At 37.5% G+C, this 23,870-nt stretch overlaps 1 protein-coding gene across 4 annotated transcripts; it reads left to right on the top strand.

Moving 5' to 3' along the window:
- Positions 1-1,190: 1,190 nt before the first annotated feature.
- Positions 1,191-23,235, top strand: LOC103704982 (FACT complex subunit SSRP1-like). Of its 4 annotated transcripts, XR_005513497.3 has the most exons (18): positions 1,191-1,453; positions 2,504-2,689; positions 8,766-8,871; positions 13,091-13,227; positions 16,348-16,431; positions 16,522-16,613; positions 16,781-16,889; positions 17,068-17,154; positions 17,254-17,346; positions 18,965-19,162; positions 19,264-19,415; positions 19,491-19,638; positions 19,727-19,825; positions 19,949-20,131; positions 21,645-21,723; positions 22,358-22,569; positions 22,682-22,723; positions 22,810-23,235. XR_005513497.3 is itself a non-coding variant. In XM_008788527.5 (16 exons), the coding sequence occupies exons 1-16, from the start codon at positions 1,400-1,402 to the stop codon at positions 22,480-22,482; spliced, it is 1,932 nt and encodes a 643-aa protein (XP_008786749.4). In that variant the 5' UTR covers positions 1,191-1,399; the 3' UTR covers positions 22,483-22,624. The 4 variants fall into 4 exon arrangements, 1 of the variants encoding a protein (XP_008786749.4); XR_005513496.3 differs by having other exon boundaries at positions 22,682-23,235; XR_015971680.2 differs by lacking the exons at positions 22,682-22,723; positions 22,810-23,235 and having other exon boundaries at positions 21,208-21,723; positions 22,358-22,624.
- Positions 23,236-23,870: the final 635 nt, after the last annotated feature.

Raw genomic sequence — 23,870 nt, 5'->3', positions numbered from 1 at the left:
TAGTCTTTTGAAATTTTTTCATGGAGATCTTGGGTAATGTTTTTTGATGCATTGTTGTGGCCATATTAATTGCTCAATTCAAATTATTTTTATCTAATTCTTCTTTATGCCTTGTGATCTTGTTATGCTTCATTTCTTTTTCGTCTCTTCCTCCTCTTTTTTTATTTTATTTTGCTACTATTTTTTGAAATTGAGATGAATAGATCGTCCAAGGAGAGGAGGGGCATGACTTGCATTTTTGTTGTAGATATTTTGTTTAATGTTTATTGATGCAATTGATTACTCATTTCACATTATTTTTATTTGACTCATTTGCAAACTTTCTGATCTTGATGAACTTCATTTTTTCACAGATATTTTGACGTATATTCATTGTCATACTGTTATAGGCTTACTGTCCATTCTTTTCACATTATGTTCATTTGACTAATACACAAGTCTTACAGTCTTATTGAACTTTACTTTTTCCAAATTGTTAAGCAAATATCAAGAATGTTAAAGATATTCTCAATCTAGTATTTCATTTTATTACTTCACATAAATGAATTTGATGGTTTTATCTATTTTTTCTCTCAGAAACCAAAATGTGTAACCCAAACTTTCTTATAATTCGAGCAAATTATAAGGTTTGTATGTGCTAAAAATGGATGACCATATTACTTAGTTATAGATGCTATTTAGGTGGAAGGTTGTTGAAATTTTTGTAACTTATCATGCTTATCATATGGCATGGAAGTGCCTTGATAGTTTTGTATAGATTGAGATACCCCACTTGTTGCAAGTGGTATGCATTAGCTAAAATAAATAGATAATATTGTTTTGTATTTCATGCACCGCAGATTTAGTAGCATGTAGTGCTCAGACATCTAAGTCATATTTATTGTTATCCTAAAATTTAGTTCCTTTTATATTTTGAGTTTGTAAAAATTGCTTATCTTTTTATTTATTAAGATTTTAGAAAAAAGGTGTTTATATCGAAGGATTAGTTTAACAAGCTAGCAAAATTTTAAATTATTAAATTAGCGACCTCAATTTTAGAAGATTAGGGACATTTGGAAGAGACCTATGTGGCTGGTGCATAGCCTCCTCTGTTCTGTTGAAGGAAATTAAAACTGCTAACAGGATTAAAATATTGTTTAATAGTTTAGAATATGGAAAGTAAAAATATGAAAATGGCGGCAAGGCGACATGCCAACGCCAATCCGTGACCGCACTCGTCTTCCGTCACTTACTGTAGCCTTCCCTCCCTACGTCTATAAATACCCCGGTGGGAGCGAGGTCATGCGTCGCTTCGGCGCTTGGGCGCGGCTTTGAGTGAAGCTGGGAAGAGGGAAGTCCTGCGCGAGCGAGAGCTCAAAGGGGAAGAATTAAAAGAAATTCTCCCTTCCGTCCGGCAGAGATGACGGACGGCCATCTCTTCAACAACATCCTCCTCGGAGGCCGCGGCGGAACTGTAATCCCCCTCTCGCGATCCTCTTTTGATCTTTCTAGGGTTTTCTTGAGTTGTTTTCGATCTCTTTCTTATCTTTTGTTTTCCCCTTTGTTTTTCGTGATTTGAAGAAGTGAATATAGGGTTCTTTTTCCTCTTCCCCTTATCTCTGTGTGTATATTGTCTGCGGAAATCCGGTGCATTTCGCGTTTCTAGGGTTTCTGATGTCGCTTTGGTCGATTCGGGGTGTTTGAGCATGGGGTTTCTTTGAAGGCTTTGGAAGCCTAGGGTTTTTTATTATCATAGTTCTTGATTGCGGACGACAATTTTATTTTCTTTTCTATCCATGTGTTTCGAAAGTTGAAATTTTATTGTACCAAAAAAAAAGTTGAAATTTTGATTTTTATCAGTTGTTTTTATCAAAAGGTTTTCGGGTTAAATAGGGGAAAAAACAAGTCCGGCTCTTGGACCTGCTTGTGCTAATATTTCACAATATTTTGTTTTAGATTTTCTTTTTTTTGCATTTTTTTTATATGTGCTACCGTGGAATTTCGTTTCTTTAGATATCTTTCCATGTCTTCTGTCAATATTGATGGTATATGGTGTCCAAGACAACGATAGTTGAGATGAAAAATGAAATTGGAATTTTTCTATTTTGTTTTACCCTTTTTTTTGGAAATTCTTTTTTCCTTAAGTAAATTACGGGTATCTAGCTGTATCTGGGTTTCTAAAATTCAGTTGCTACTTGGTGCATATGGTTTCTAGGACACATACATCCAAACCTTTGTAGCTCTAGGAACTTTTTTATGTTATTTGGTGTACCAAAATAAAAAATATTATAAAAATCTTTTAGAAGTTATTTGGTCATCAAACAAACTTTGAAAATCTGAAGTTTGCTTGCCTTTTGCAGATTATATTTGTGCAGTTGAGAAACTTTCATGGAAAATTTCTGTGAATCCACTACTGTTTTGAAATTAGGAATCATAGGACTGAGTTTCAGGACTACTCCGCCGGTATATTGCACTGAGGTTTTATGATCCTGAAATTGCACTTGTTTTATATGGGTGAATGCAGAATCCAGGGCAGTTGAAGGTGCACGCAGGAGGGATTGCATGGAGGAAGCAAGGTGGTGGAAAAATCATCGAAATAGACAAAGCAGATATTACTTCTCTGACCTGGATGAAAGTTCCTAGGGCATATCAGCTTGGAGTGAGGATCAAGGATGGCTTGTTTTACAAGTTCATCGGTTTTCGTGAACAGGTGATTCTTGCAAATCTTTTGATTATATATAAAGTAATAGATACAGCTAATTTTATTTGGGAAAAAGCTAAATACTTCAAAAAATATATAAATTTCATAAAACAATTCAATAGACATAAAATGTCAAGAGAAGTTTCTTAAAACAATGAAAGGGTAAGATTTTTAATGTTCTTTATGCAAAAAAAATTATTATCAAAAAGTTAATGCAACCAAAATGTGACATAAGCTTGAAACTCATATTGTAGGAAATGGTTATTGGTTTCAAATTATAGGTTAAAGACCTACTGCAATGGTGTATTAGCTGATTAAGATTTCTAGAAGAATATTGATCTATGAATTAGAGCTAAATGTATGGTTCTTGTTAAGGTGTATTACCAAGGTGATTAGAGATTAGGAGACCCAAGATTAGATGAAAGAGTTAGGTAGGCACTTAAAGGTGTTGTTTGGTTGACAAATTTTGCTAAAATGACTTTATACAAAGCCCAAGAACGAATATGTTTAGTTGCTTTCCGTAAAGTAAGTTTCTTTATTGTTTTGAAAACCAATTGCTACAACAACCGTAGTGCTTGTTATAGCTGTTTTACTTGAAATTGCCATGCTAAATATGACAGCGACTCTACATAATGCTTTGGATATGAAGATCCTAGTATATCTATTTTTTTAACTTGCTATAATAGTCACTAGACTACAGGTTCAAAGTAGGTTGTTTATTCCATATCAGGTTGGACTGGTTTCTAAGGTTGGAAGTGGACCGGGCCATGCCCCTACTTGAACTCGGCCCGTTTTTTTTGGGCTTCAAACTGAGCTTAGGCTCAAAAAATTTTGGATAATATAGGCCCGAGCCCGATCCAAGCCCAGGCCCAAGCCGAATTACCTGTTTGGGCCAAATATAGGTCTGGCCAAACTAGATTGAAGTTTAATATTTTATAATATTGCTTCATAAGTAAATGAGCTAGTTAAAAATTGGGCTCACTCTTATAGTACATGATACATTATTCTCAGTTAAACCTATTTTAATTTGTCTTTTACTTCCTCATTGTTCTCTTTAAATAACGGCATACAAAAACAAATTAATTTGGGCCTGAATTCGGGTTTCGTTTCGGGCCTTGTTTGGGTTGAGGTGTGGGCCGAACCAATGACATGCCTGAGCCCGGCCCGGAAAACAAAAGAGCTTCACAGTTAAACCCAAACGAGCCCTAGCCCGAAGTTGGCCCGGCCCAAGCCCATTTCCAACCCTACTGGTTTCTAATTAGATGACTCGAACACTACTAGTTTTGATGCTTACAGAGCAGGCTTCCTAGCAGTAGTAGATAACAATTAGTCATTGATATAGCCAACTAGTATTTGTTATTTGTGCTTTTTCTCTCTCTCTCGACGAGTCCATAATCTATTGATGATGATATTTTCTTTGGTGAATTATGCTATATGATTGTGGATATCTTTCTTTTATAGTTGATATATGATTGTGGACATTGTTATTTTATGGTTGACATTATATGGTTGTGGATTGTTTTATGTTTTGAGTGATGTTGTTATGCGTAGTGGATGATATTCTGGGCTTTTACACTATATAATGTTGACCTAATATTCTGATATTGGGTGGATGTCGTTTTATAGCTTTTCCCTTAGTTTTTTATTATTATTTTGCATGAAGCAGATATTGATTTTTGTTACTTAGTAAGGAAAATACTTATATATTTTTAGTAGCTTGTTTGCTATAGCGCCCCCTATTGGATATGAAACCTCCAGGCCAATATGTCTGTTAACAATTTAGTAATATATTGGTTTTGTCAATTGTAATAAGTCATAAAACTTAAAAATGAGTTTTATGAAAGATAGAATTTCACCTCTTTTCAAAAGCAATGCTATAGAGAACACATGTTTTTGTTAATTATTTATTTTATATAAACTTTGAAGCAACTAAACAACTCTGAAGGGTTATTCTTTAGTTTTGAGGGATTTGAGGTGTTTAATGAATAATAACTTAATCAAACAAGAAAAGGTTAACTAGGGACTCGTGGCATGACATGGCTTGTGAATTATAATTCAAGATTAATTGTGGACCATCATTTGCAGTAAAAGGTAGCATCTATAGTTTCTTGGAGATAATAGAAGAAAGACTTGGTTATTGATGTTTGAAGTTCATTTTTCTCATATATTAGCATAGAGACATGGAAAGCATGTGTGAGGAAAAAATAGTCTTATATTATAAAGGAAAACAATATAGTCGTCCTCTATTCATACTAATACAAGGATCTTTCAGTGGGTCATGATTTATATGGCTTACTTTACCTTTTGTAGATTGTTCCTATGTGTGTGAGGCTGGAATGAGGGATAGGTATGGGATATTGTTGGATTGGAATGGTAGGTTAAAGTATCACCACTAACTATGTTTTATGATAAGGTGCGGTTTTAACATAGTCTTGTTTTGTATGGTTTATGTACTATTCTAACTTTATTGATATATATGGTATCATTTAGTAATGCTATGAGGTCCGGCGTTGGTAACAAAGTTTCCCTTCGCAGTTGGCACGCTTCTTACGGAAGGCTTGGTGCCATTCACGGATTTGGTGGTATAAATCCCCAATCAATCCCCTTTGTGTCATGTTGCATCCTGTAATTTAAAGGATTCACTTTTGGCCATATGATTGGGCCTCGTAGCATTTTTTTTCTGTTTGGCAATAGGCTCGGGCCTCATGGCATTTTTCTATTATTAGACATCGAAATGTGTGATGACATCGAAATGTAGTATTCTTTTTTATTAGTTTCTCTGGAATAAGGAGAATTTGTATTGATGTTATGTCCTGTTTATATCATTCTAGAAACCAATATTTGGATAACAGTTGGGTGAAGGAGATTTGCTCACAATCTTGGTGGATTGGGTGGGATGACAAGATGGAGGTTGTGCATGCAGGATATATTTGACAAAGTAATGAACATGGTTTCTTAATGGTATTTTGGCAAAAAAGTTGATAAATTAACATCTGACCAGTGTTTTAAATGTAGTTCATGTGGCTGCATACGTGACCGCATTGTAATAGGTTGGGCCACATCGTGAGCCATCAAGCATCTATATAGGCCATGTTGGTGATATATGTTGCATGGTGCATATAGATTGTGATGATGTTTGATGGGACAATCATTTACTAAATCAACATTTTGAGTGTCTTTTTAATAAACTAGTAGCTTAAATACTACATGTTTTGCTTTAGCAAGATATTTTTAACTGCAGTTGCTAGTCGTGCATCCTTATTGCATGTTGTTATTGTTCTTATTTGTAAATTTCTTGGTTGCACTGATTTTCAGCATAGTTCATAGTCAATTGTTTTAGGTTCACATTTTATACTATAGCAACTTGTTCGAGCGCATAGTTTAATTTTCATTTTTTTACTTATTCATTTTCTTATTTTTACTTATTTATTTTTTATTTTTTATTTTTATGTTTTAATAAATCTATTTTGACCTAGATATTTATAAAACGCCTAGTGCTTTAATGCCTATGTATGCTAGGGGTGAAAGTGCACAGCATTTGACTAATATCTATGTTTGTATCCATGTCTATAGCCATATCAATCGAAGAAAAATATATATGGATATGGATAGATAACTATTTGATCTGTATCTGAATATGCTATTCTATTTGTAATCCTATTTAATCTTATATAGAACTCATGAACTTCGAAGTAAAATAAGTGACATTATTGTCATGTTATAAGTTGATTTACCGTCCACTTACTAATATCTTTGATTTTGTGGTCATAAAGTTAAACTATCTGGTGTGTATCTATATTTGCATCTATACTTTCAATATCTAATTTGTATCCATATCTGTTTAAACCAAATATGAATATAAATTTTTGCATCTGACTAACATCTTTATTTGTAGCTGTATTCGCTAAACAAAAATACAGATATGGATATACTGATATCCACTCCGTATTTGATCCATTTTCATCCCTAGCAATGTACATGCGCACCGCAATGCACTATGCTGTACCTCAATAGCTTGATGACCATTTTGCAAAACCTTGATCTTGATGGAACATCCCAAAACTCGAGTTTTGATATATGTGAACATTCCTCCTAGATTCTGTCTGCATTTTTTTTCTATGACTATGTCCTCCCAAATTTTAAAGAATATGTAAATTATCTTAATTAGTTGTCCACTTTTTCCATATTTGTAGATTACATTCCAGAATCAATTTACAATTTCTAGAAATCAACGATATTTGGAAAGATTTTCCATAATCAAGTTAATCCTCTTATCTATTTAAAAAGGAAAATTTAAGACAAGCATGTGTCTTGTAATAAGAAAAGATTTTAAAAATAGTTTGAATAGGTTTTTTTCAAAACAAATTAGACGATTCTGCTAGTTAAAATGGAAGGAAATTTTTACTCACCTAACAATATCCAAATCAGTCTCAAGTTTCCAAAAACAATGATATTTTGTGAAACCAAACTATTAGCTCTAGCTAGTAAAAAAAGATAAATTTCTCACTCCCTCCACTCTTATTTCTATTTATCTATGCTGATTTTAGGTGAGGTAGATATCTCTTAATAAAATGGGTGTTCCAGTACATGAGGCTCTTGTCATTAGGGTGGGTTAGATGTATGCAGCCTTATCTCCACGTGCAGAGAGGTTGTTTCCGCGTTTCGAACCTATAACACAGGTTATGATGGAACAACCTTATCGTTGCGCTAAGGTCGAGAAAGGCATCTCTTGATATAGATAGATTTTGAATATCTTAGTTTCAAAAAGTAATTTTTATTTTTTGTTTAATAATGTTTTGTAGTATGTGTTTAATGTAATTTATAATTTTGTTTTATATTTTTTCCATCAAATATGCGTTGCATATGCCTTGTTGCTAGTAATTTTTTAAAATAGATGGACCTCTAAGAGAGCTGCTTACATTGTCCTATAAATAGGAATAATTTGATCATGGGATTGTAGTCACATATAATTATGGTATTCATTATGTGAGTCCTCAAAAATAGCCAAAAGGATAGGTGATAAGTTCCTTCTTGACTTAAAAAGATATGTGTCAATTCCTTTTAGATGGCCTTTCTAAAGAAAGCGAAGAAAGAAATAGCGAATTCTCTACCAAATGAGAAACTAGAAACAGGAAAAAAGTCTAACATCTTGGCCTAGCCTTTGTTTGTGAGGGTTATTCTCAGGAATTCAGACCAACACCTCCAAAGGCTACAAAACAGTGAAAAGAGTTAGGGCTTGCTAACTTAGGTAGAAACATGTAAGTGGTGAAACAGCCTGACATCACCTCCCTAGTGAGGATTATCCCTAAAAACTTGGCAAAGTACCAAAAGTCTTCTCCTTATTTAAGAACTCCAAGGGGCTTCTACAAATCATACAGGGAATATGTGAAACAAATTTGAAAACTCTTATTTCAGTCATTTCTGTCTTTCTGCTTTTTCTTCACCCTTACTATTTCTTATTTTTCTTATGTAGGATTGAAAGCTATATCATTAATATCATAATTATGATAGGCTTGTAATGCAATAGGTAATGCAATAGGCAAAAAGTAAAGGAAGTATATGGAGACCAAGGGAAAGAATTGATATGAGTGATTTAAGATATTATTGCTCTATTTGAGATAATGAAAATCCATGCTAATCCTTCAAGTGAAGGTCATAGATACTGGACATGGGATATTTATTGAATTGTGGGTCATTGCTATGAACTTAGATGACTACTTTGTATGGGTGCCTTATTGGTTGCAGCTTAACATCATACGGCAAGGGAGTGGCACTCTCCCCTAGCATGCTAGACATTTTACACAGTGTTTTTGTTTGGTGCATTATACATAAGCAAAATTTAAGCCAACACGTCTATAAATGCTAAGTTGAATATTTTTATGGGTGCTCTTCTCATGCAAGATAAAAAAGTCGTGAATATCTTGGTTCCATGGTCTATGGCATTATGTTATATAATTCTTGATTAGACGAATTATTTTAGATGGACTGATTATCATAGTTATTTTAACATTTTATATTTCACAGAATGGGTTATGAATACTTTCTGGTGGCTTTAGATAATGGTTGTCTTAATTTAACTTTGTAGGATGTCACTAACTTGACAAATTTTATTCAAAAATCTATTGGAATAACACCAGAAGAGAAGCAGCTTTCCGTCAGTGGCCATAATTGGGGAGGTGTTGATATCAATGGTCGGTATTCTTCCTTTAATTACTTATTTTTTAATTTCTGAAACATCATTGTCACCTTAGTTACTATGATCATTGTTAAACATGCTCTAGCTTTGCTCAGCAATCCCACCCCCCTTGGACTTAGTTTCTCCATAGCACTTCTCTTAGTTTCTCCATAGCACTTTTTGATGTGGGACAGAAGAAAGAGGAGAGAGAAGAAGGGAAGGAAGAAAGAGAAGAAGAAACAAGAGGAGAGAGAAGAAGAGAAGGTAGAAAGAGGAGAGGAAGATAGTGGGAGAGGGCAACTCAATATTCTCGAATCTCAATTCTCAATAATGGAAATTTGTGTTCTCAATAACATAGCAGTGGTTTTATATAGACTCAAAATCCTAATAAGAATCCATATAGAAATAAAATATTGAAGTCCTCATAAAATTCTAGTCCTAGAGTCCAAATAAAAATAAATTTTCTAATTTCCAAATAAAATAAAAATTTTCTAATTTCCATATTGCGCCTAATAGAAGTGTGCCGAGATCTCTTATAGGATGGTCCTCCGTCATATTCTTCCTGTTGGAAAGAACTCGACTTCGAAGAGTTTGGGTGCAAGTTCACTTGAGAAGCTCTAGATCCAAGGTATGAGATTCATCCTCTGTAATCCAAGAAGCATCAGATGAAGGGCGGCCTTTTCATTGGATAAGATAACGATTGAAGCCGCTATAAGAAGAAGTAACAATTTCGTTATCCAAAATTGCTTCAATCTCATCTCTAATAGAGTCAAAATCAGCAGAAACAGAGGTTGAAAACGGAATCAGCACATCGAAATTAGCTAGGAATAGGTTCTAGTGCCGACGACAAGGACTATTAACATGGCATCAATGTGGTGGCTGACGTTGACGGGTGACTCAATTCTGCTGACTGCTTGCTTACGTGGCAGATATTGATTTTGTGGCACTGACTGGACTATATGTTGATGTGGCAAAAAAATAAATAGGGTCGCTGGGGTAGATGTGAATCGGAATTGAATCTGTGGGGCTCCTTACTGAGTCTGGGTTGGATTTGGATTAGACACGAGTTTGTAGTCCTTTCTTCCTTCCTCGTGAGGCTTCGGTCCAAAGCCCTAGCACGTGTGGTGAAGGGCCTAGGCCAGGTGGTGGTGGGCTTAGTCTGATCGGAATGGGAGGTTGAGGTCGACGGTGATAAGAGGACGACGTTGAGGAGGGGTGGATCGTGGTAGAGAGGCCACGAGCAGGGTCGACTCACAGTGGGAAGCCTCCTCATGGATGTTCTTGTATGGCGAGACGACGGAGTAGGAGATCCGATGGTTGTGAAGGAGCTGGAGGTGGCGATGAGTGGGTGCAAGTGCGCAATAGCGGATGAGAGATTCGGCAGAGCTTCACGTTGGAGGTCGCCGAGGATGCGGCGGCGCTGTGGGAGGAGGTATGGTGGTTGGGCCTTCTCACGGTAGAGGTGGCTGTGGGAGAGATCCATCAAGGCAAAGGGGTGGGTTCAAAAAATAGGGGAGTACGGCGGGTGTTCTCGAAAAGCAGGGGATCCCAGATTATTATTTTTTTTTTGCATTTCCTTTTTTTGCTTTTGTTTTTCCTGGTGTTGTTGGGGTGCGATGTGGACAGCGAATCTAAGGAAGGTGGTCCAAGGTGTTGCTAGGGCTGCAGTTATGGAACGGCAAAGATGCGATAATGGTGGTGGATCAAGATTTGCTCTGATACAAAACTGACATAGGACAGGAGGAGGAGAGAGAAGATGAGGAAGAAGAAGAAGAGGAGGGAAGAAAAGAGGGAGACGACAATTCAATATTCTTGAATATCAAATCTCAATATTGCAAACTTGTGATCTCAATAACATAGCAATGGGTTTATATAGATCCAAAATCCAAATAAGAATCTACATAGAAATAAAATACTGAAGTCTTCATAAAATTCTTGTCCTAGACTCCGAATAAAAATAAAAATTCCTAATTCTTAAAAAAGTAAAATTTCTCCAATTTCTATATTTGCGCCTAATAGAAGTGCGCCTAGATCTTTTTTAGGATGATCCTCCATCACTTTTTGCATTTGTCAAGTTGGTATATCTAAATTGTGTTTTTGGTATACTTCATTCGAATAAGTGATTTCACATGCAAACTTGTCATGGTGTTACTGTGAAGTGTTGATTTTTAAGCTCAAATTTGGTGTTTTGGGGTTCAATAAATATATTAATCTTGAAGTATAAAATGAATTATGCTAGTTGGGAATTAAATTACAATCATTCTGGGGCTCTTAAAGGTTAGAGACAGGAAGAATCAAAATGTTGATCCTGTGAATCAAGTGGATTAGTCATGTTGATATGATTCTGCCCACTATCAGTATTTTGAACAGTGCTGAAAGACAGGCAAAAACCTAAAGCAACTCAAACTAGGAGGCCAAGATGCAAAGTACTCTAAAGAAATTGTGGTAAAATAAGAAAAGTGCATCCATGATATATGAACAACTTGCCCGAAATATTTAACAATTTTAAGTATCTGCCAGGCATTGGGTCCATGCAGTCCAAAAGAAAATTGAAACCTACAATACTTTATGCCGAATGACAACTCAAACATTTTGTGATTTTGATGTAGTCATCATTTTGTTATTTAAAGAAAGAAAGAAGGAAATAAAAAAAGTGTAGAGGGAAGAAAAGGTTAGCTTGGTCAGAATTTGAGTTTTGATTTATTTTCATATCCGACTGAGGTTAAAAATGAGGGGACAGGGGTCAGAGTTGAGTTAGGGAGCAAGAGGGTCTTGGGTAAAGAGAATCTGCTCAAGGGAGGAGAGAGGCCTAGATCAAGAATTTGAAGAAAAAACAATTATATCTGCCAGGTATTTGTTTCGTGTGGTCCAAGAAAACTGTAAATTGTATTTATTTGACAATCATATATACTGTATGGCACCTCAAGCATTTCTTAGTACAATCATCATTTTGCTGTTTAAAGAAAGGAATAATGAAAAAGAAAACTTAGAAGGAAAAGTAGTTGAGTCAGAGTTTCAGTTTTGATTTATTTCTAGATCTAGTTTTGGTTAGAATGTGGGAATGAGAGACCCGAGGAGTTGGGAGTTTGGGAGAAAGAGGAGTCTTAGGTTAAAAAAAAAGGCCTGTAGAAGGGATGGGAGAGGTATAGATCAAGAATTGGAGAAAAATATTCGGTCATCGTCTTTTCCTCTTTCACAGTCAACAAACTAACAACAAAAGCCATTTCTCAGTTTCCCTCTTTTATAGTCAATATGCTGACAACAAAAGCCATTTCCAATATCATTACTTGTAAGTAGGGTCTGCTGAACCGGTAACCTGTATCGTATCGGTATCGGCCAGCATCAGTACGGTACAATCATAGAATTCGGTTCGGATCGGAACCGAACGGCTCCTTGCCCGTACCGGTGCGAACCGGTCCGGTTCGAATCGGTACAAGCCCGATACCAGGGAAGAAGAAGAGGAGAAGAAGAAGAAGAGGAGAAGAAGAGGAGAAGGAGAAGAAGAAGAAAAGGGAAGAAGAAAAGGAAGAAAGAGGAAGAAAGAAGAGGAAGAAGAGAAAGAGGAGAAGAAGAAGAGGAGAAGAGAAGAAGCCTACCTGTCGCACCGGACCTCGGGCCAAGGATTACCCGTCTTACTCGTGGTTCCGGCCTCTTCTTTACTCGTGGGAGAAGGGGGGAAAGAGAGGAGAAGAGAGGAGGAGAGAGGGGAAGAAAGGAGAGGAAGAGAGTTCGAGAAGGAGGAAGAAGGGAAGGGGAAAAAAAAGAAAAGAAAAAAAAAGGGCGTCCGCGTGGGGAATCACTCGCGCCCTGCGCCCACATGTGGCACCGCGCGCGAGCCCTCGCGGCCCTGCGTGGGCATTTAACGCTACTCTGTGGATAAAACGTGGACACGTGCGCGTTGCGATTTTTTTTTTTTTTTTTTTGCAGTTCGGTACTGGTCCCCATTGGTACGTCGGTTCCGCGTACCTTGCCTGTAAGTAAGAGGTGTGGTTACCTATACATGGGGTATGCCGCTATCATTCAGAGGATGCTGCTTATTTCCTATAAAAGAAATTAAGTACACGCTTTCAAAAGATAAATCATAACACAACAAGGTGTTGACATAAGTGATTGTAGTCTTCTATTAACTGATCAGATGGGATCGTTTATTTATGAATGTAAATAGTCTTTGTTTTCCTTTCTATAGTGTCACTCAAATTACATTATTGCAAACTTAATCTCAACTTGCATTGCAGGAAACATGCTTACATTCTTGGTAGGTTCAAAGCAAGCATTTGAGGTTTCACTGGCAGATGTTGCCCAAACCCAACAGCAAGGAAAAACAGATGTTTACTTGGAGTTCCATGTCGATGACACTACTGGGGCTAATGAGGTTTACTTCTAACAATTTTGGTTCAGGCTTAGGGAAATTGGTTTAGGAGAATTTCCCAAAGTATACTACTACTAGGGTCATTAGTTTTTTGCTGACGACACATTACCATTCGTTACCATTGAAATGGAAGACTATGACCGTATATGCAAATCAAAGTCTGTTGAAATAGCATCGTGGAATCAGTGCAGTGGTTTTGGGATAACTCATCCATCTATATGTTGCTGACTGCTAATTTCTGTATGTTGCCATCTAATGACAGACTGTTGTTTGTTGAGAAGTCATAGTTGGTCAAAATATTGTCGGAGAATCAACACATGACTGTAAATCTCAACATATCTGTTGGTTTGTTCAGGAAACAACCATCCAAGTGCATTGTCCAGGATTCTCTTTTTCAGAGAACATAAATTTCCTTTTTCTTTTTCTTTATCTGTTCCTCATTTTCGTATTGCTTAATTTAACGTGTTGATGGTATATGATGACATAATTCATGCTATAAATTTGTTCTGGAATTTATGTGATGGTAGTTTATTCTGTATAAGGACTGCTGGTTTATGTTACTGAGGTTATCTTTAGACTATGTTGCCACTATTCTGTTCTTGTTTCCTGTGCCACTCCGATTCAATCCTCTTGTTTTCTGGTATTTAATTAGGATCCTTTTTCTGTCCTAGTCTAGCTTCTATGTCCCTATTATTTTCTTGTATCTATTATGGTTCAACTGAAACTCATCAAAAACATTGAAATGTCTTTGTTCCTTTACAGTTCATGTGAAATTAAGTTAGTGCATGAAGTTGATGCGACTGATAATTCGCTTTTGGAATCAACGATAAACCATAAAGAATGTGTTTTGATCTTAGGAAATAAATGTGGTGCTTTCTTTGTTATAAATTCTCTGCTTTTCTTTGTTTAATAAGTACAGTTTGCCGATCTTGATTGTATATAAATATGATGCCTTATTGTACTTCATTACCATGTCAAAACCTCAGAGAATAGAAGGTTGGTTTTAATAGACCGCCTCTTATTATTTTAATTGGATATTGCTATCTTCAGGTCGAATCGTGGCATAGAATAGTTAGTAAATATTTTGCCAATATTGCTTGACTCATCTTGCCGCTGAATCCTTATATATTTTATCCTTGAAACCATAGTATGCTATATTGTACCGTATCGGACAGTATCGGGTGTGTCGTACCGGTTCGATACTGGTACGAGTGGCATACTGATCCTTGGTATGCCAAAAAACTCAGTATTGTACCGCACTGACACTATGCTAGTGTGGCATTGTTACGGAATCCGGTATCAGTACGACGAATCTTGCTTGAAACAAAAGTTATTGTTTGTGCTGGCGTGTGTCAAGTGATTGTATGGGTTTGAGTTGATATTTTTGGTTACATAGATTGGTACACCACTTTTTACGACCAGAAATTATGTAGAATACTAGCTTGTAATTATATGTTTACAAGCAAGGTCCGCCGTACCGGTCCGGATCGGCGTACCGGTGGCCGGCCGGACCGGTACGGTACCGGTCCGGACCGGTACCGTACCACTTTCTTTCCCATCAAAAAAAAAAAAAAAAACCACAGCAAGGCGCTGTGGTTCCCCCCCACCCCCAAAAAAAAAACACCGTACCGGTGCGAACCGGCCGGTTCGCACCGGTACGAGGCCGGTACCAAGCGGTACCGGCCGGTACCGGCCGGTTCACAGAAGAAAACCGGAAATACCGGTTTTCATCTGTGTCCGGTACCGGTCAGGGACCGGACCGGTACGTACCGGCCCGTACCGGCCGGTACGGACCGGTACGGCATTCCTTGTTTACAAGTAAATAGTTCTAGATTGGGAAGCCATTATCTTCAATGCATGATGGTGCTGGTTGATTTTAGTTCTACACTGGGAGTCAATAGCAGCCTATTAATTTTGTTTTTTTTGGGAGAGAGAGAAAGGCAGGGTAATCCCATGCATCTATTAAAATAAATAAAGTAAAACATCACAAAAAATAAAAACAAAAAAAATACAGGATCAGATATAAGGAGAACAAACTAGGAGATTGCCAAGCAAAATGTAAAAGGTTAAACAGCAATAGATGGTATTTTTTCCAAGTGGACTGGTATATAGATTTGTTTTATGCTTGAGGAGAGATGACTTCTTTAAAGATTGCCAGTGCTGTATGAAAAACAGAACAAACAATAACTTTTCCCCCAAGAAAAATCTTGGAATTTGTTTCCTTCCAGACTGTTCAGCATAAATGTAATACCAACCGATCCTGTAAGGCCCCAATATCTTCACACCTTGCACACCACAGAGTCCAAAAGGAAAGAAGGCTAGCATCCTTTGATTCCAAGAGCCAAGTGTAGCTTATGCCGGACCATTAATTTAGAAAATGAAGAATTAGGTTTAATTTTAGGGTTCCATTCCTTTTTTGACTTTTATGTTGTTGCCTTCTGGATTCTTTAAGTACTGTCTTGGCTATTGTCCTTTTGAACCTGTAAAAAAGGAAGAATAATTGTGGCATGGTTTTTGCATGTCCAAAAAAGTTTTGCAAGTCTGGCTAAAAACACAAGGTTGACCCTTTCACCAGTAGCTTAAACAGCTAACGTGATGGGATAGTGTATTGCTGTTTATCTGATATTTGGTCTGATCCATATGACGTGAATGAAATTAAACTTCCAGAATGTTGGTCTGATCCATATGAAATGAATGAAATTGAACTTCCAAAATGTTGTTTAAAAGCATCCATCTGTTGTGTGTTCGACATTGGGTGGTGCCCTGCTGTTGTGCTTCTCTCAACCATGAGTTGTTGCCATGTCAATCGAAAACTGCTGAGGTGGGTGGAAAGATGATCTTGGGAAAGATGGAAATCAAGAAGCATGAGAAAGTGAGGTGGCTGAGAGAGTGAGGCAACCTGATATTTTCGTCATCTTCTCTGTACTCTGTAGACTTTAGTTAATTAACATACTGGAATGTTCTATTAAAAAAATCAACGAGATTATGTTTTATTGATTCTATTAGTAGAATTATTCCAATGTTCTCGCAAATTTATGTTTTTCATTTGCATTGGTATGTTTTTGGTACATTTTGGTGTTTTCTACTATGCCTCTCTGACTGCTTTTTTTCCCCTGATTCTAGAAAGATTCGTTGATGGATTTAAGTTTTCATGTACCTACTTCCAATACTCAGTTTGTTGGTGATGAAAATCGTCCTCCAGCCCAGGTAAATAAAATCAATTTGCGCTGGTGTATCTGGCTGAATGCTGGATTTTGCCATGGTCAGTCCACAAGAAATTTAACCTTTAATTTTTAGGTTTTACTAGAAAAAATCTTGTCATTGGCGGATATTGGTTCATCAGAAGAAGCCGTTGTCACATTTGAAGGAATTGCAATTCTTACACCTAGGTACACATGAACTCGCTGACTGCGTATTGAATCAATCAATTTATCTACTACATGCATGCGTTTTTTTTCCTTTTCTCTTGGTGTGGATTTTTTTTTTTAGCGCGAAGGGGGGGGGGGGGGGTAAATTTTTCCTTAAAAGCTTATAATTTCTTTTTTTGCATCTGCAGAGGAAGGTATGGTGTTGAGCTTCACCTTTCATTCTTACGGCTTCAAGGACAGGCAACTGATTTTAAGATTCAATATAGCAGTGTTGTTCGACTTTTCCTGTTGCCAAAGGTTGGGCTCTTTGTGTCAATATTCTTACCAAGAAGTTTCTCCCTGCTATTGTGGTTTTAAAAGAATGGTGTCTTACTTTATGCTTTTATGTTAAATATTTTTGCTTTAACATTTGCATGATCACAATAAGTTCTTCCTTGAACAGTGTAATAAATATATTATATCGTGTTTTGTGCAGTCCAATCAAACTCATACTTTTGTTATAATCACACTTGACCCACCAATTCGCAAAGGACAAACTTTATACCCGCATATTGTTATTCAGGTAGTTAAGCTATTTCTCTTTTCCCTTGATGGCACACAATTTGACTTTGATCATTGCCCCACTTAATGGTGAAATGCTATTTGTTCTGCCTTGGTATAGTTTGAAGCAGAAGCTATAGTTGAAAGGCACCTGTCCCTAAGCGAGGAGCTCCTAGCTACAAAATACAAGGACAAACTGGATGCAGCGTATAAGGTGAAGTAGACTTTCATAACTCAAGACTTGGCTATTGCTTCTCAGTATCGTGCCATAATTTGGTTTCTACTGAAATGCAATTCCTTGATCACCCAAATTTTTGGAACTTTCACTTTTTCCTTTTCTTTAAAGTAGTTATCTTCGAGTGGCAGAGAGTTAAGGGATGTAGAATTAAGAAGAACTTACTTTTGTTTGGACTAGTGAAACAAGTTAGGATTTGGAAATTGCTGGTTCCTATGATACAATCACAACCACTGTTTTGCATGTCTGCAAATTATGACTGGCATGCTGAGATTGAATTCAGTGCACAAGTTCTTTGTCTCAGAGATGGTGAATTTTGGATTATCTACTTGGTTCACTAAAGCTGTCATAAAGCTAGGTGGTGAGCACTTGTTGCATTGTGTTGGCACAGCTGAAGAAATTAAACACTTGAAAAGGTTACCTTAATGCTTGTACGGGTGCAGCGAGCAAACCTTAATACCTCAGATGTGCTTTTGGTGTGGGTGGTCTCATATTGCCTTGTACAAGTCAACACTTGATGCTGTAAGGTTTTACCTGAATTACCGAATCTCTGGCATTTTTACAGGGTTTGTCTTGATGTATATGGTGCTAATTTGTAATTATTGATCTTCTTTAAAATGTTGAGACTGCATATTATCATGTTGCTATCTCAACTTTTTGTTTGAATTGTCTCTTCCCCCCTCTTCCCAGTCTTGTTTTGTTAGAACTGATATTTAAGTGGACCTTGTAAATTTGTCTGCAATTGTGGAACAATAAATATAGGGTGTATGAACAATAAATCTGTTCTAGTATACTTAACCTTCATATGCCTCTTGTTGTTCCTGGTGGAAAGTCTAATGCATGGAATTCTAAGCTTATTGCTGTCCTCGCTTGCAGAATCTTAAGAATGATCGTCTCCTGTGGAAATTTCAAGCTCAAATATTGTTTTGATGATATTGGGATTGATGGTAGCTGAGACAATCTCTTATAAACCTGACTAGCTTCTTTCTATGCTATACTTGCGTATAGAGAACGTCAAATTTCTGCTTTATTTATTTATAGCTTTTTTTTCTTTTTTCTTTTTCTTTTTTTTTTTCCTTAGGCCGGCGCTTCACAGTACACGAGTACGGAGACACCTAATAAAGTCAGAAAATAATATATCACGGAGAGCCCTGGGCAGCTCTCCCCCCTGCATCCACAAAATGCCGCCTGAGTGACTGGCCACATAAGAGGCCACCCAATCCGCGGCCCCATTAGCCTCCTGATAAACATGCCTGGTCAGAAAGGCCTCGCCATCTCTACCCATGGCCCAAATGTTTCGGAGTAGGGGATGGTCCCACCCCGACACCCTCAGACCCTCCTGGATCCACCCTATAATAGTGGCCGAGTCGCCCTCTATAATAATGGAGCGAGCCTGCAACACTCGTCGGGCATATCGAAAACCCTCCCGTGCAGCTCTCACCTCGGCACTATTTATAGCTTATGATAACATAGAAGAGAAGTGCTTCTCTTCAGATCTGCAGTCTCAAGAGTTTTGAGAGCATTTGTTTTTTATATTTTCATGTCGGGTTTGTGGTTTTTTGCATTGCTATAATTAAAGTTGTTTTTACATCTGCAGGGTCTAACTAGTGAAGTCTTCACTAAGGTTTTGCGTGGTTTGTCTGGTGCCAAAGTGACAAGAGTAGGTTCATTCCGTAGTTGTCAAGGTGGATATGCAGTCAAATCATCATTGAAAGCTGAAGATGGATTGTTATATCCTCTTGAGAAAGGATTTTTCTTTCTACCAAAACCTCCTACTCTCATTCTTCATGATGAGGTAATGAGTTGTGGAACATACAATTTTGAGCAACCAACTGCTAGTCTGTGGTATATTGGCTCAGTGTGGTGCGTGCTGTACATTTAAATATACTGGTGCAGATCGAGTATGTTGAATTTGAAAGGCATGGTGCTGGAGGTTCAAGTGTGTCATCTCACTATTTTGACCTCCTTGTAAAGCTAAAAAATGATCAAGAACACCTGTTCAGAAATATCCAGAGGAGTGAATATCATAGCCTTTTTGACTTCATTAGGTAAGATGCCCTCATTTTTTACTACCCTTTCCTGGATGCTGTCTGATGTCTAACTCCTACTTTGGATTTATGAAGTGGAAAGGGTTTGAAGATTATGAACCTTGGAGATGCGCAAGGCACGAACGGTGTTTCAGCTGTTCTTCAGAATTCTGATGATGATGCTGTTGATCCACATCTAGAGCGAATAAAGAATGAGGCTGGTGGCGAGGAAAGTGATGAAGAGGTGCCCTCTACCGTCACTTATTTCACCAGTCTAATTTTGTTGCAGATGAATCGTGGCACTGCTGATCTTTTTTCCCCTCTTATTGCAGGATGAGGATTTTGTTGCTGAAGAGGATGATGGTGGGTCTCCTACTGATGATTCTGAAGAAGAGGAGTCTGACGCGAGGGAAAGTGGAGATGAGAAAGAAGTATAAGAGAAAACAATACTTTCTTATTGTTCTCTTTTCGAGGCTGGTTTTCTTGTTCTAATTTGACTTGTGACAGATGATATATGCTGAGAAAACTGAAATTACTTAAATTTGCCAATCCAGAAATCTGCTGCAAAGGATTTGAAAAAGGAAGCTGTTGGTACTAAGGCATCATCTACTAAGAGGAAATCTAAGGATGGGGATGAAGAAGGCTCGAAGAAGAGAAGGCAGAAGAAGAAAAAGGATCCTAATGCACCAAAAAGGGCGATGTCAGGGTTTATGTTTTTTTCAAATGCTGAAAGAGAGGCAAGTTGCATGTCCTGTAGAAACATAGTTGTTCTTTTCACTGTTGGCGCACGAATTATCTTTACTAAAAATCCTTGTATAGTGTGTAATCAACCTGATTCTGTACTCTGCTTCATTTGTTGGCCGGCTAAAATAAATATGCCATCTATGGCCTAATATGTTTAAAATATTCTACCTTTCGCAATTCATAGAACAGTATGTGGTAATGATTTGGCCTGGGGTGCACATCAATATTGCTGATTGACTTTGTCCTTGAGTTTTACTTTAAAGAGATAGTCCTTGGTGATGCTCCCTGAATCAAGTTTGCTTTCGAAATGCTGGCGAATGTATTGCAGCTTATTTGTATGATTTTTTTTTTGGGTTTTTTTTTTTTTTTTTTTTGTTGTGCGAACTCCACTAGCTCCTCAAAGAATTTCTGTCCTCTGGAGTCCAAACTTTCATGCACTAATACTTTCTCCAACCTGTTATTCTGATTATGAAGTCTTTTGTGTGATTAAACTAGCTCATGAATTTCTCTTCTAGTGGTGTGATCTTCCGATGAGCTGGCCACCCTATTACCTTGATTCTTACGCTTGCCATTTTCATCAAAATGCTTGTCACTTTTTCCCCCTCTTTAATAAAATGAATACCTGATTTCTATTACTGCATTTGTCTGAAATGTTTCATATTGTTCAAAATGATCATGAAGTCTTCTATACTACCTCCTCACTTCTTCCAGAGGTGCAATCTTTCATTGAATAATGAGCTGTCCAGCCTTTTAGTACCAATATTCCTACTTTTGGATTCTCATCAATATGGGTCCCCCCCCCCCCCCAAAAAAAAAAAAAAAAAAACAATAAATACAATAAATTTTTGTTTTTTGATCCCACACTTGTCTGAGATTTGTCATATTGGGAGAAATGTTGATGAATTTCTTTGTTTTGTTGGTATGCAAGTAATATGGACTTTGGAATATTTCCCTTCAAGTTGCAGTTGGTATCATTTTCTTATGAATCATACAGTGAAGAAATTGGTATTTCGAACTACTTTTTTTTTTTGTGTCCTACTTCTAACAAAATAAACCTTGGTTCTTCCAGAAACAGCCATTCAAGACAGAGGTTGGTTTTATCTTCATGTGAACTGGCTGACGCTGAACATGACTGGATCGGGTTAATACCTGTCTTGCTTGACTGAAAAATATTTGCAATTTCATTTGCTTCAGTCCATCCAACCTCTAAACCTTACTGAAACATCATTAGAAATTGGAAACCTGAACCTCACAAGGTATATGTTAATTTTCGTTGTACGAGGAGCTTTGGCAGGATTATTGGATTCCTTGACTTGGAAAGTAGAAAATGATGCATCAAACAGCAGTGATAACTCAACATGACCTGTAATTATGATATGTGTGTTGGTTTTCTTGACGGTATTCTTGACTGTAATGGAACACCCATTTCTTATTTTCCATTGCTGTTAAGTACTTTTTATCATTTTTGGAAAATGTTTATGAGAAGGTAATTTCGTTTTTGTGCAGAATATTAAGAAAAGCAATCCTGGGATGTCATTTACCGACGTTGGGAGGGCTCTTGGGGAAAGGTGGAAAAAGATGTCAGGTATGTTTTTCTTACTGGGAACAGCTGATCCTTTTTAACCAGTGTCCAACTATTTCTGGAAAATACAGTGAAAATGTCAACTGCGAAGAAAAATGCTTCTTGGGAACATGCTGCCGAACATTTATATGTAGAGCTGGGTATGTTGTCGGGTGCCTGCAACCCATGCTTTTCGTTCGCATGCACTTTGTGCATCGAGCCATCAGCAATGCATGTTGCCTTTACAGGCACATGAAGAAACCATTATGTTTTGGTCTTTGCTCTAAGTTATTTTTGATGTGGGGGGTTGTTTACAGGGAAAGCATGGTGTCATAGACACCAACTGGAAATTAGCTGTATTGGAACATCTGCCATTAGTGGTATTCTGTAAGTTCCAGGGATGGCAGGACTTGTACTACGGGGCACCACTATCTAGTGGTTTGCACTTCTTAGTACCCTGTAGTTTTTAGGATATTATGACTTGTATATTTTACATCACTAATCCTGTTGAGCGAAAACCGTGTATATGCGTCGACATGCCGCCCTTATGTGTCTATGTACATCTCCACCATGCTTGGACTGTTTATAATAAAATAGATTCGAAATGCAAGGAGCTGATATCATTAACTTAATGTTATTTTCTTCATCTTTTGTGTAGCTGAGGAGAAGGAGCCTTTCGAAGCAATGGCACGGGCGGATTCTAAGCGTTACAAGGAGGCCATGGCTGGCTACAAGAGCGGCGGCCCTACAATAAACGTAGATTCAGGTAACGAGTCTGAGTGAGAGGTCGTTGCCTCTTAGCATGGCCCGACTACCAGCGGTGCTGAGGCAATGTTTGCTTAGGCCTCGTACTTGAACTAGGCAACTTTGGTATGTACATGAATAATTTAACATAAATTGCATTATCAATCGTTAAAGATCCCTAGATCTCTCTCTCTGTCTCTCTAATATGTGCACACGAACATGTTTTGCCATGCAAAAGTTTCGACCTCAACAGACATTACTGAAAGGGAAGCTGCAAACGGTATTCACTTGAGCTTCTGTTACATTACAGCGGGCATTATTAACTTGGATGGTTCTGTCAGCTATTTTACTTGAACAAAACTGTAGAACAAGAAATGGGGATCATGCGACCGCTCTGATCATTCTGCGGAAGTAGACCGGAACGGCACGGTGTGAGCTCCCCTTCAGGTCTTTTAGACGTGTCACATTGGTGCGAGATCACACATGGGCTTGCAGGGGCCTCCCTTAGGTAATGGGCTTGGGCTTCATTGGAGGATCGTGCCTGGTGGATGATGCGGTCTCGTTACTTTGGGCCTCCAACCCCGCCGCCGAGTCCCTTGTCTCAAGCCCACGTCGTCTACAATCACCAAAACTTGAGGATGAGGTGAATCACGAACGTGTACCACTTCGAGCCCCCACCCTATTATAAAAATTGCTTATAATGTCAAAATAATATTTTTCATCTATTGTTATTATTTTTTTAATAAAAATTCAATTGATGAAATATGAAATATTTCAGCTTTTTCTTTGCAATATATCTAAATTTTGTTTGTTCAAAATATTTAAAATTATCAATGCATATAATATATTTCTCTATAAAATAGGTAATTCTTGATTTTTGATTCCAATATATTTTTAATACGAATTCAATTGGATCGATCTTGCTATCTGTGTCCCGTGTGCAGGTTATTCCTAGTTATCTCTATAATTGAGTCATGTAAGAGGTTGCCTTCGGCTTCGCTTGCCAACAAAATGTTGAAGTGGGCTCCTCCTGGACTAAAATGAGTTCGGATGTTTAGTTATGATAACTTCCACGCCATGGCCAATCTAGATGCTGGGTGTGGAGTGTGACATAAATAGACCATAAACATAAATTAATAATATAACAAAAATTCAGGAAAATGTGACCTCTTTTCATCATTCAATATCAACCAAATCTTCCTAAAAGTTAACAGATCGTGACACTATCAACATACTGGATGGAAGCTGCATTAGTTGCATGCAGCCATAATCTCGGTAAGGGTTAGGTGGTAGATACCATCTTCATAATATGCTATCGATTATTAATATCATTTTCAGATCTTAGGGGCCACGTGTTTATGATCAGAGCCACACGCAGCTTGTCAGCAGCCTATTATTTCCCCGCGCTCCCTGCAAAAGCTCCAACG

The sequence above is a fragment of the Phoenix dactylifera genome, chromosome 12 (genome assembly GCF_051530095.1).
Source record: "Phoenix dactylifera cultivar Ajwa chromosome 12, Ajwa_hap1_PhDact_Kaust_v1.1, whole genome shotgun sequence".
NCBI lineage: Eukaryota > Viridiplantae > Streptophyta > Magnoliopsida > Arecales > Arecaceae > Phoenix > Phoenix dactylifera.
Note: the sequence above shows the minus strand (reverse complement) of the source record. Positions and strands in the feature narration are given on the sequence as shown.

What these genes read in the sequence shown, in the direction of transcription:
- LOC103704982 (XM_008788527.5), top strand. Translation starts at nt 1,400, where the DNA reads ATGACGGACGGCCATCTCTTCAACAACATCCTCCTCGGAGGCCGCGGC. An exon ending in TCGGAGGCCGCGGCGGAACT is followed by an intron (nt 1,454 to 2,503) that starts GTAATCCCCCTC and finishes GGGTGAATGCAG; the next exon opens with AATCCAGGGCAGTTGAAGGT. An exon ending in AAAGTGGAGATGAGAAAGAA is followed by an intron (nt 19,826 to 19,948) that starts GTATAAGAGAAA and finishes TTGCCAATCCAG; the next exon opens with AAATCTGCTGCAAAGGATTT.